This window comes from Aegilops tauschii, chromosome 1 (assembly GCF_002575655.3).
Source record: "Aegilops tauschii subsp. strangulata cultivar AL8/78 chromosome 1, Aet v6.0, whole genome shotgun sequence".
Taxonomy (NCBI): Eukaryota; Viridiplantae; Streptophyta; class Magnoliopsida; order Poales; family Poaceae; genus Aegilops; species Aegilops tauschii.
Genome location: NC_053035.3, coordinates 471,185,652 through 471,196,279, shown reverse-complemented (window position 1 = coordinate 471,196,279; position 10,628 = coordinate 471,185,652). Strand labels below are relative to the sequence as shown.

General features: G+C 42.9%; 2 protein-coding genes across 5 annotated transcripts; one reads left to right on the top strand and one right to left on the bottom strand.

Annotated features, from left to right (window-relative positions):
• Positions 1-385: 385 nt before the first annotated feature.
• On the top strand, positions 386-5,388 carry LOC109761583 (sulfhydryl oxidase 1). 4 transcript variants are annotated; one of them, XR_012187653.1, is made up of 13 exons: positions 386-758; positions 1,542-1,566; positions 1,656-1,748; positions 2,108-2,289; positions 2,530-2,602; positions 2,721-2,789; positions 2,877-2,950; positions 3,037-3,190; positions 3,526-3,566; positions 3,751-3,897; positions 3,981-4,433; positions 4,570-4,795; positions 4,958-5,053. XR_012187653.1 is itself a non-coding variant. In XM_045229222.2 (12 exons), the coding sequence occupies exons 1-12, from the start codon at positions 544-546 to the stop codon at positions 4,589-4,591; spliced, it is 1,548 nt and encodes a 515-aa protein (XP_045085157.1). In that variant the 5' UTR covers positions 386-543; the 3' UTR covers positions 4,592-5,388. The 4 variants fall into 4 exon arrangements, 2 of the variants coding, with proteins under 2 accessions (XP_045085157.1, XP_040246747.1); XR_012187632.1 differs by having other exon boundaries at positions 3,981-4,484; XM_045229222.2 differs by having other exon boundaries at positions 4,570-5,388.
• Positions 5,349-6,947, bottom strand: LOC109761584 (uncharacterized). Its single transcript, XM_020320398.4, has 7 exons — positions 6,601-6,947; positions 6,455-6,526; positions 6,290-6,357; positions 6,093-6,210; positions 5,926-6,006; positions 5,712-5,804; positions 5,349-5,627 (listed from the first exon to the last, which is right to left on the bottom strand). Exons 1-7 carry the CDS (start codon positions 6,841-6,843, stop codon positions 5,529-5,531), a joined length of 774 nt encoding a protein of 257 aa, XP_020175987.1. The 5' UTR covers positions 6,844-6,947; the 3' UTR covers positions 5,349-5,528.
• Positions 6,948-10,628: the final 3,681 nt, after the last annotated feature.

The window sequence follows — 10,628 nt, the reverse complement described above, 5'->3', positions numbered from 1 at the left end:
ATAAATAGATCAAAAGTTTTCTCAAAAAGAAAAAAAACAAGACGTCAAGGTCATAGAAACAATGCCCCGTTTCAATCAAACTTGTAAATTTCGGCCGTACCTAGAGAGGGCGAACGAAGTAAATCTCAACTTGGGCGAAATCGCGACGCCCCAAAACAAAACGGTACTGCCTAATTCGCACCGTACGTTTGACCTGCGAAAGAGCGTAACGTGGCACAGCACCCAACACAAACCAACCGAGCAAAGCCACACGAAACACACTCATCTCCAGCCCGCTACCAGTGGGCCGCATGTCCCCCGCCCACCCATCCGGACCCACCGCTCAGCGAACAGATAACTGCTCCCCGGCCTTTTACACGATAGCACGGCATGATTAGGAATCCGCAGACGTAATTACGGGAAAAGCTTTCCCCTAACCAAAAGTCTAAACCCCAGGCGGAGGCTACTAGTGGTAATACTACTGCTGGTCTGACCAATCGCAGCACGAGAGCTGCGCGGGTGTCCGAAGCGGATCGCCGGAGAGATCCAGCCTCCGCCGATCCCATGGCTCCCGCGGCGGCGCGGATCCTCGTCCTCGTCCTCGCCGTCGCCACCTCCCTCGCGGGGCGCGCGGACGCCCTCCGGTCGCTCGGCGTCGGCGACGGGGCGGAGGCCGCCGCGCAGGGGGACTACGCCGTGGACCTCAACGCCACCAGCTTCGACGCCTTCCTCACGGCCTCGCGGGAGCAGTTCGCCGTCGTCGAGTTCTTCGCCCACTGGTCAGTCGCTCCCCGGCCTGATTCGCGTCTTTTTTTTAAAAAAAATTATTCCATACGGATTGCTTCGATTCGATTTGATCTGGAATCGCGGAACGGATTCGGGATAGCCCAATGGCCCGGGGTGTGGCGCGTGGTTTCATGCGTTGTCGATCTGTCAGTGGCAAATGGAGAATGATTAGTTCGTCTCGGATTTCAGCTACTGAGCACGGTATTAACCCCCTTGTGTGTAGTTCTCTGTATATGTCAGAACAGCGCGGTTGTACTTTCTTCGTTCATTTCTGAAATCGCAACTGACTGGAACATGCTGATTTTGTTAAACCACTGAAGAATTGCCCAAAACTTCAATACTCTGCAACACTATGTTGTGTTTCATTCTAGAATCTGTGCTCTAGAGTGTTCCCGGCCAATCTTATTTTGGGTTGACTTGTAGGCTATTGGTATTAAACATTTAAACTATTAATCATTATGCCTAGTTACTTAACAGACATGGCCACATGGGTGATATCACTGCCCTCTCAGTCAGAGAATTTTCACTGATAGAACATCTTTTTTGTCCCTAGTAAATTGCTGCTTGCCAAATTTGAAACCATCTTTACATACCATACTGTCCAGTGCCCACTAACTTTACCATTGACCATGCAAAATTTGAAGGATTGACTGGCTTGCCTCTGTGCAAACATACTCTTAACACCCTGTTGGTACCCCATTTCATTCTTGCTTAATGTCATTTGTTTCCGGCTTGTTTTATTTCTGCTAACTAAAATGCCCATCATGCTTGTGCAGGTGTCCAGCTTGCAGAAACTACAAGGTATTGAGCCTATGGTTGTAGAGTGTATCATATATCCATATGATCTGAAAAGCCGCTCTTGCTGATCTTAATTTCTTCCTTACCTGCAGCCCCATTATGAGAAGGTTGCGAAACTTTTCAATGGTCCAAATGCTGCACATCCTGGGAGAATTCTGATGGCTAGGGTTGATTGTGCATCAAAGGTACAGTACTTCTCGCAAAGGGTGATAATCTTCATCAGTTTGCTGAAGCTAAACAGCTAATAAGAAGCTGAAAAGGCAATATTATTGCAGTTCTGTTACTGTATGGCGAAATAACATAGAGAAGTATCGATGTGCATCTTCAGTTTATATCGTTGTCCTGTTTGTTATTGCCAACCTGAAGGCTACAAATACAGGAGGTTCTTCTCATGTGAAAAGATTTGTCTCATTTAATTTAATTCTCAATCTGTCAGAAACCCAATAATATACTGAATTGTACTTGCTAACTTATTAGTCCCTCAAGCAGTGGTGTGCGTTGGCATGCAGTGATGCTTTATTTCTTTTGAATGTTGGCAGCACAGGTGAATGTAGATCTTTGCAGTAGATTTTCTGTTGACCATTATCCTTTCCTACTTTGGGGACCCCCACCAAAATTTGCTAACACTAAGTGGGACCGGAAGCAAGAGAAAAGCGACATAAAATTGATTGATGATGGAAGAACAGCAGAGCGTTTACTTATGTGGATAAATAAGCAACTGGAAAGGCAAGTTTTTCTCCCAACAATTTCACTATTGCTAAAAGTTCAGTTGATGTGTCATCTACGGAACTATTAAAATTTTGTGCACCTATTTTTGTTACCTCTGTTTCTTAACTATAAGTACATAGGTGTGTGTATTTGGGCTTAACATCTTATTCTGTTGCTTAGATGCTTCTATGTTTTTGTTCGGTTCTACCGTTACAGGCATGATGGATTTTATTAATATACCCTCTATGCTATGTGCAGCTCGTTCACTTTGGATGACAAAAAATATGAGAATGAAAATATGCTTCCAAACAGTACTTCAGATCCTAAACAGGTACAGCTGCATAACTTGTTTGTGAGCCAAATAGCATAAAATCTTATTTCATGCACTAACAAGCAGTTTGTTTGAGTCCTTCAGAACCTTTGTTGATGTACTTAATCTGTTGTATTAGGTTGTTCAAGCAATTTATGATGTTGAGGAAGCAACAGCTCATGCGTTACAGATAATTTTGGAGCACAAGGTTCTAGTTAAATGATCAAAATTCACAATTGACATGCTATTTGCTGCTCTTTTGCTGACTACTGCTACTGTTACTTGCAAACTGTAGATGATCAAAGCAGACACTCGTGACTCTCTTATAAGGTTTTTACAAATTTTGGTGGCTCATCATCCATCCAAGAGGTATGAGGGTGCTCTTTTGAATTTATAGTGATGAAGTATAGTTATGCTGTTTTGTTCATTTTGTAGAAGTTTTTTGTTGATCATAGGTGTCGAAGAGGATCTGCTGAGCTACTTATTAACTTTGATGATCACTGGCCTTCAAACCTCTCTTTAAGCTCACAAGACAGTTCTAAATTGTTGGAAAGTGTTGCAGCAGATAACCACAAGATCTGTGGAAAGGAGGTGCCTCGCGGTTACTGGGTATGTCCTCTTTCTTGTCCTTAGCCTGATGCTGATTTCTTTTCTATGTGTTCTCTTAAATTGGGACCTTGTTGATATCCCACGCGCACATAATCTGAACTGGTGATTTGCTTTATTTAGGTATAGATTGTTTAGTCCTGATTTACTCTAGCCTAATATCTGACGCACTTTGTGAGCAGACCATACTTTGCTTTAGGCATGTGATTCCTTCCTTGTAGAGCCAATTTTCATAGCTCATAGTTGTTTAACTACAAGGATACAAGGAATGTATTGTGTATGTGCTTTTCATTTTTTTTAGTTAAGATTTGCTCTTCTTATTTTTGTTTTTGTTGCAGATTTTCTGCCGTGGAAGTAAAAGTGAAACAAGAGGATTTAGGTGACGTCTGCTCTCTGCATATGTTCTGAACATTTTCATTGCGTGCAATTTTATTTTTTGGTATTATGCGGACTCTTTCATGTACATTTTTTAAATCAAAGTAGGCTGTAGGGACAAGCAGATGAAAAAATGCTGTTATTGACAATTTAATATTACATGAACTTGACGCTATTTCCTGTATCAGCTGTGGTCTATGGGTTTTGCTGCATTCACTTACTGTCCAAATTGGGGATGGAGAAAGCCAATCAACCTTTACATCAATATGTGATTTCATACACAATTTCTTCATCTGTGAGGAATGCCGCAAACACTTCTATGATATGTGCTCAAGGTTTGCAAAACAAACTTTGTATTACATTGTTGTTTTAAAAACAAAAAATCTACTACATGCCTGACTGTAGCTTTTGCTTGTAGTGTGTCAGTTCCCTTCAAGTCAGCCCGTGATCTCAGCCTCTGGCTATGGAGCACGCATAACAAAGTTAATGAGAGGTTGATGAAAGAAGAAAAGGATATGGGAACTGGCGATCCATCATTTCCTAAGGCTATCTGGCCTCCAAAGGCACTCTGCCCATCTTGCTATCGTTCTTCAAGCAGGACGAGTGATGGAGCCTTGCAGGTTGACTGGAATGAGGATGAAGTATTTCCATTCTTGGTTAACTACTATGGGAAGACGCTTGTATCATCCTATAAAGAAACCTACATGGAGTCTCTTCAAGGGAGGACGCAAGTAGGGGCGGCACTTGCTGACGATGCCTCCTCCTCACATGCTGCAAGAGTCCCAATTGGAGCTGCCCTAGGTGTTGCAGCTGCCAGCTGTACATTTGGGGCACTAGCTTGCTTCTGGAGAACCCAGCAGAAGAACAGAAAGTACTCGTACCGTTTACACTCTTTAAAGAAAATATGATTAGACAATTTTAGGTTGGTAGGATATCATTCTTGCCGTGTGCGTATACGGAATTCAAATGATAGAGAAGTGATTAGGTTCTACTTGTCGATTTTACAGGCAAAGAAAGAACTGGAACTGAAAAACAGCCCACCGGTTGCTCACCGTGCACTTCATCAGAGGTGGCCTCCGTGAATGTATATTTCTTGGATGGGTTAAAAATCTTGGTAAGTAGCTCACAGAGAGTGCACAAAATCCAATGTTGGAGCTGTCATTTACAGAAGTATGATGACCTAACTTGCACCTTGTTATAGGGCTCAAAATGTAGTTCTGTTTTTACCATATACTCCCTCCGTTCCTAAATACTTGTCTTTCTAGGCATTTCAACAAGTGACTACATACGGAGTAAAATGAGTGAATCTACATTCTAAAATATGTCTACATACATCCGTATGTGATATTCATTTGAAATGGCTAGAAAGACAAGTATTTAGGAACGGAGGGAGTAGTTGTGATCTGATTGCCGGACATGGATGCACTGTTGCTGCCCATTTGATCCGTGAAATTTTGAACTCAGTGTTAATCCTTAAGTCTTGTGACTTTTTATCGGGTGTACTCTGTCTGTGGTATCAAAATTTGTGCTGTCGACGACAGCATGGTAGTGCACCTATGGCTGATATACCCTACACAAGCAGCATTTGGAATTGGCGAATTGTCGAGCAACAATAACAACAACAATGAAGGTGACAGAGTGATTCCTGCATTCTCTGCGCATTGAATGTACATTGCACAAGTCTAAAATTCCTACATCATCTTGTACTCCTGTCTCTCGTCTTGTACAGCAGGAACACTTAATCTTCATTGCTTCTGACGCGAGTGTCCATGAATGTACATATGCATTTTTCTTTCGATATACACAGGTATTCTGAAGATTGTATACGTACAGCCACAACTCACAATTATTATGTACACATCCTCCATCTCTTATGTTAACATGATGGCACACCTGAAGCTCAAAACCGCATCCAGGTGCCATGCTTGCTTGACGACTGATGTCCATATCTGTTCCCCTTGGTGCACTACTGGATGGTGATAACCACACGCTGTTGCTGCGGCGGAATTGGCACCGGCTGCGTGCTCCCTGCGGCTGCTGGTTCTGAAACCTGACCATGCATAGCCTGCGTTGCGTTCCATTTCCATCTCCATTTCAGCAAGAAACTTCATAAACATTTCGGCATTAGGATCAAGATGGTTTTACAAACCTGCCACTCGCTGCGTCGATAAAGCACTTCAGTCACCGCGACCAAGATGATGTAGACCGGTATCACAATTCCAGCAGTTCTAAGCATCAGCAGCTGGTTCCACAAAACAAAAATTTGCACACACCAGGTTACATTAGCTGGGTTCCATATGTATGCATCTAGTCTAGGAAAAAAAACGTGCGGACTGTCTCCATATTTCCGGAGCCTCGCTTACGGTGACCAGCGCGACGGTGTAGACGCCTTGATCGCCGAGGTAGACCGAGATGGTGTCATGGAGCACCAGGAGAAGCATGAGCTAAGGTTGCAACAATGTTTCAGGTTGTTAATTTTTGAAGCGGTGGAACGAAACTACGGATGTCTGTATGTTTCACCTGCACTTACAGTTATAGCAATTATGCGACAACAGATTACAGCTTTCGGGGTGGAAGCTTGGCGATCATACTCGTAGCTTGTCGAGGTGGAAGAGCTCCGGGCCTGTGCCTGGATGTACGCAGGGGTTCTGCTAACGAGAAGAGCATTAGATGATCCATTTGTGAGATGTCATATGTTTGACAGGTGAAGCATTAGAAGATTGGTACCTGAAGAAGATGGAGTTTCTTCCCTGCTGAAACAGCTTGGAAGGAGCCTTGTAGTTTGGTGTGAATTGCTGTTTTATCACCAACAAATACAATCTATATATGTCAGTGGATGACAGCATGCAATTATCTACATTCTTACGTGATTAGAGACGATGATTGGTTCACCTGCAAGCATATCTCACATATGGTGTCCCCCTTCTCGTCGCACCACCTCTGGACGCATGTCCGATGAGCATACTGCAAGAGACACTGATTCAGTTCAGCTACTGCTTTGAGACAAGAGCAATGTATATATGCCAAGGTGTTTTTACCTTCAAGCTGCCCTTGCAGGAGCAAGGGGCCTCCATGCAGGTCTCGTCGCCGTCCTCCTGGCAGATCCTGCATTCCACCAGCACGCCACTCTTCGGCCTGCCGCCGCCACCTTCGACGACGACGGCCTCCCCACCACACGCCGGCGCCGAAGACGAAGCCGCATTGGAGGCCTCGTCGATGGCGGACTGCACCGTGGACGCCGTGAGCAGCCGGCCCGCCATCACCGCGAAATGGTCCGCCATCTATCCCCGGCCTGGAAGGATCACATATAGCTAGCGTACGTCGGCCGATGTAGCGCGCGTCCAAGGCAAGGTAACGTCGGAAGCGGGGGAATTGCCCGAGAAGCGTGGACGGAGATGCCAAGCAAGGTCAAGAGGGAAGGGAATGGAAGGTTGAGGAGCTGAGGAGGCTTGCTGGCCGGGGCTTTGATCGGCCGGGTATCTGAAGAAGCGGCGAGGGAGAAGCAAGAGATGGAGTGGGCGCCGTCGCTGTTGCTCTTGCAGTCTTGATTCTGAGACGAAGTACTACTTAATGATGAAAAGGAAGCTAGCATCCATCGATCATTGTCATATCATATCTTGCTGCAAAGTGAGTTATTCCGCGCGCTTTCAACTGCCATATGGCGATCTTTCTTGCTTGCATTGGTTTGTGGTGTGCTTTAATCTTGGAGTGGGAGAGGAGAGGTTGACAGGTGGAGCTGTTGGAAATTAAGTTTTGGATGAGGCGGCTTTCCATCTCCATGGCTTGGCTGTTGGGAACATCTGACGACCGAATCTCTCCTGCCTCCTTCCTACACGTTTCTTTGTCTTGTTGCTAATTATTAATGATTTAATGTGAAGAATCTCTCGGCGAGACGGCCGCTTGTAATATTCAGACGTAAGCTGTTGGATGCACTGGAGAATCCTGACGCTTCTAACAGTTCAGCCTCCGCGTAGCCGCTGGACGTCATATCCCCAGTGTTCCTGACACTTCTCATTCCTCCCAAAGTCTTATATTTTCTTCACGGTCTGAGACCCCTAAATATGTATCCTCCATTCAGTCACAACTTTCTAAACTCAGAGGACTATCTAGAGGATGCCAAAACGGAGATGAAAACCGGAGTATGTGAGTAGCACAAACGATGCATGACATGCATTGCGCGTGTTATTTGGTCCTTTGCTAACATGTTTCCGCTACACATCATCTTTTGGAGACTACATATGAGCAAAATGCAAGTGTTTTGACATGCAGAAGCATGTACCTTTTACTAGTATTCCATTATAGAATATAGCTAGATGATTCCTTTCCCTCTAGAATATTTATAGCTGATGTTTCAGCTATTCCGAAAGGAAGGAATTGTAATTGCAGAAGACGAGGTAAAGTCCAGAAAATCTATGGCATCTTCGTGAACATTTTCTGAACATGTGAAAAATTCTTTTAAATAAGTTAAAAATCTTTGAAAAAATACAAAATTACGCTTTTTAAAAAAAAATCATAACATTTTTAATAATGTCATAAAAAAAATTTAAATGTGTGAAAATTATTGTTGAATGGTACCAATATTTTTTAAAGGTCATGAAACTTTGATTAAAAATGTGTGAACACTTTTTTTGATCTGCATGAACATTTCTTAATACATGAAGAATGCTTTTTAGAAAATTTATAAAAAATATTTAAAAAATATTTTAATCCCTAGGAGAAATTGTTTTAATATAGAAATATAAAGGTAAAAAAATCCAAGAAGAACCGTACGTATTTACTAGCTTATAGAAGCTAGCTAGCGTTTTGGTGCCAGGGAAAAGAAACAAAAAAAAAATTGGCTCCAAAGATGCACAAGGTTTTATAGGTTTTTTTAGGGCTTCAGGGTTTTATAGGTGTTTGCAAAATTTTGGGGCAATTTGCCATTGGAGGAGCTCTGGAAAAAAAATGATGTTTTGAGAAAGTTTCAAAAAATTCATTTTGGAGCAATTATTTTGTTTTTTCTGTCCCTAGCTCCTCCAATGTCAATTTGCCATGAAATTTTGCATGCCCTTATAAATTTGTTCATTTTTTATGTGCAAAAGAATTATTTTTAAATACTTTTGCCATTGTTTTCGAGTTTACTGTTCCATGGAGAAGCATATGTGCTCGTGATCAACTATGAATTACTAGCTGGCGAGGGCTACATAGGTTTGTACGCATCTTGCTAGCCGGGCCTGGCCTTATTAACCTGACATTGTAGCCAACACATCCATCGATCTTGCTACAAGCAAGACATAGACATGTCAGGACTCGGGAGCATCTATAAGTCGCTCTTCCCGAGATGGCACTAGCGTTCGCTGACGTCGTGCATGGCGTCGCTCACCTATTGGGTTGGTCCACTCATACTCATATTTAGCTAGCGGCACTAATAACTACCGGCGGTAACTCCTATTCGGTGCTTATAGCGCCAACTACAATGCATTTGGTATACATCGCTCATACCCCTCGGGGACGCTTTCGTAGTAGGTCAGCCCATATAGTGTTTTATTTTGCTTGCGAACCTTCTAGTAGGTTCGTCCAACTTTTTCAGGCGTTTTTTTTTGGCTTTTTAAGGATCGGTGTTGTTTGATTTTTTTGTTCTTTGTATTTATTTTGTCCTATTTCATTTTTTCTTTTTTATAACTAAAAAAGTTTTAAAAATCATGTTTCTAAATTAAATTAACCTTTTCAAATTTGGAAACATTTTCAAAATTTGTGGATATTTTCATATTCATTGTCATCAATCACCAAAACCATTAAGGGAGAAATTTGCCTAACAACAGGGCTAGGGTTGCCTTGCCGCCGCACTTAAAATAGTTGGATTTGGTCCCTCCGGCAGTGCGGCGGAGCCGCGACACGAATGCGTCCCCACCGTCCTCACCTAAACTAGAGGAGGCGCCTGTCAGACCGATGGTTTTGGCGTGGGCTCGTCCGTGAGTCCAACATTGTGGACGCGTCCGGACGTCGCCATATCTTCCCCACATATGGGCAGGGGGTACCAGTCAGCCCGAACGTCTGGGCTGGCTCTGCACGGTCCGGTTGGTTGGCTTTTTATGTCTGGGCAAGCCGCCTGGATATAATTGGGGAGATATGGTGCTTCGATTGTAGATCTCTTACATAATCATGTGATCAAGCCACGCCCTACAAGTTTGTATCTCCGAGCCCCGTCCACCATCTTTGAAGGCTTTTATCTTAAGCGTCAAACTGTGGGTCCCAATGAGCTGTTTACTTATTTTTAGGACCCGGACATGCTTCTGTGTTTGGGGAAACTTTGGGGATCGCCTATACGGACCGAAAGTGTTCTTTTGATCTCCAGCACACATGCTCCCTTGTAACCAATAAAATCCAAAAAAAATAAACAAATTCAAAAAATTGACTTTTTGTTTGATAAACATTGATGAATGTTTTAACTTCATGCAAAATTTTGTGATGAAATAACATTCATGGAGGTCTAGATAAGAATAACAAAATCGATGCACCAAAATGCTTCCAACTGTTAAACTTCATGCACTAGCCAACGCAATCAAAAGTCTGAACTGATGGAAATGGCTAGGCAATTCACAAATACACTGCAACACCCCTCTTACGTGTGACGCGAGAAGTAACATGTGCAATTTTTAGATAAATTGCGGAAGCCGGTACTTGAACTCAAGACCTTGGCCCTGATACCATGTTAAGATCATGCACTAGTCAATTCGGAAAAAAAAGGATCATGCACTAGTCAACAAAACAAAATGTTTGAACTGATGGAAAAGGGTTAGGCAATCCACAAATACACTTCAACACCACCAATTAATAGTATTTTGGGAGCATCAATTTTTTTTCCAAACCTCCACGAATGTCATTTCGTCACAACATTTTGCATGCAGTTTAAACATTCATCTATGTTTATGAAGAAAAATCCCAAAAAATATTGTATTTTAACTATATTTTTGGAGTTTACTGTTCATCATGTGAGCTAGGGTTCAAAAACTCCATGTAGCTATAGGGACCACGATTGTAGAACTCATCGTAATTTTATTTACTAGCAAAGGTAATGTACAATCAT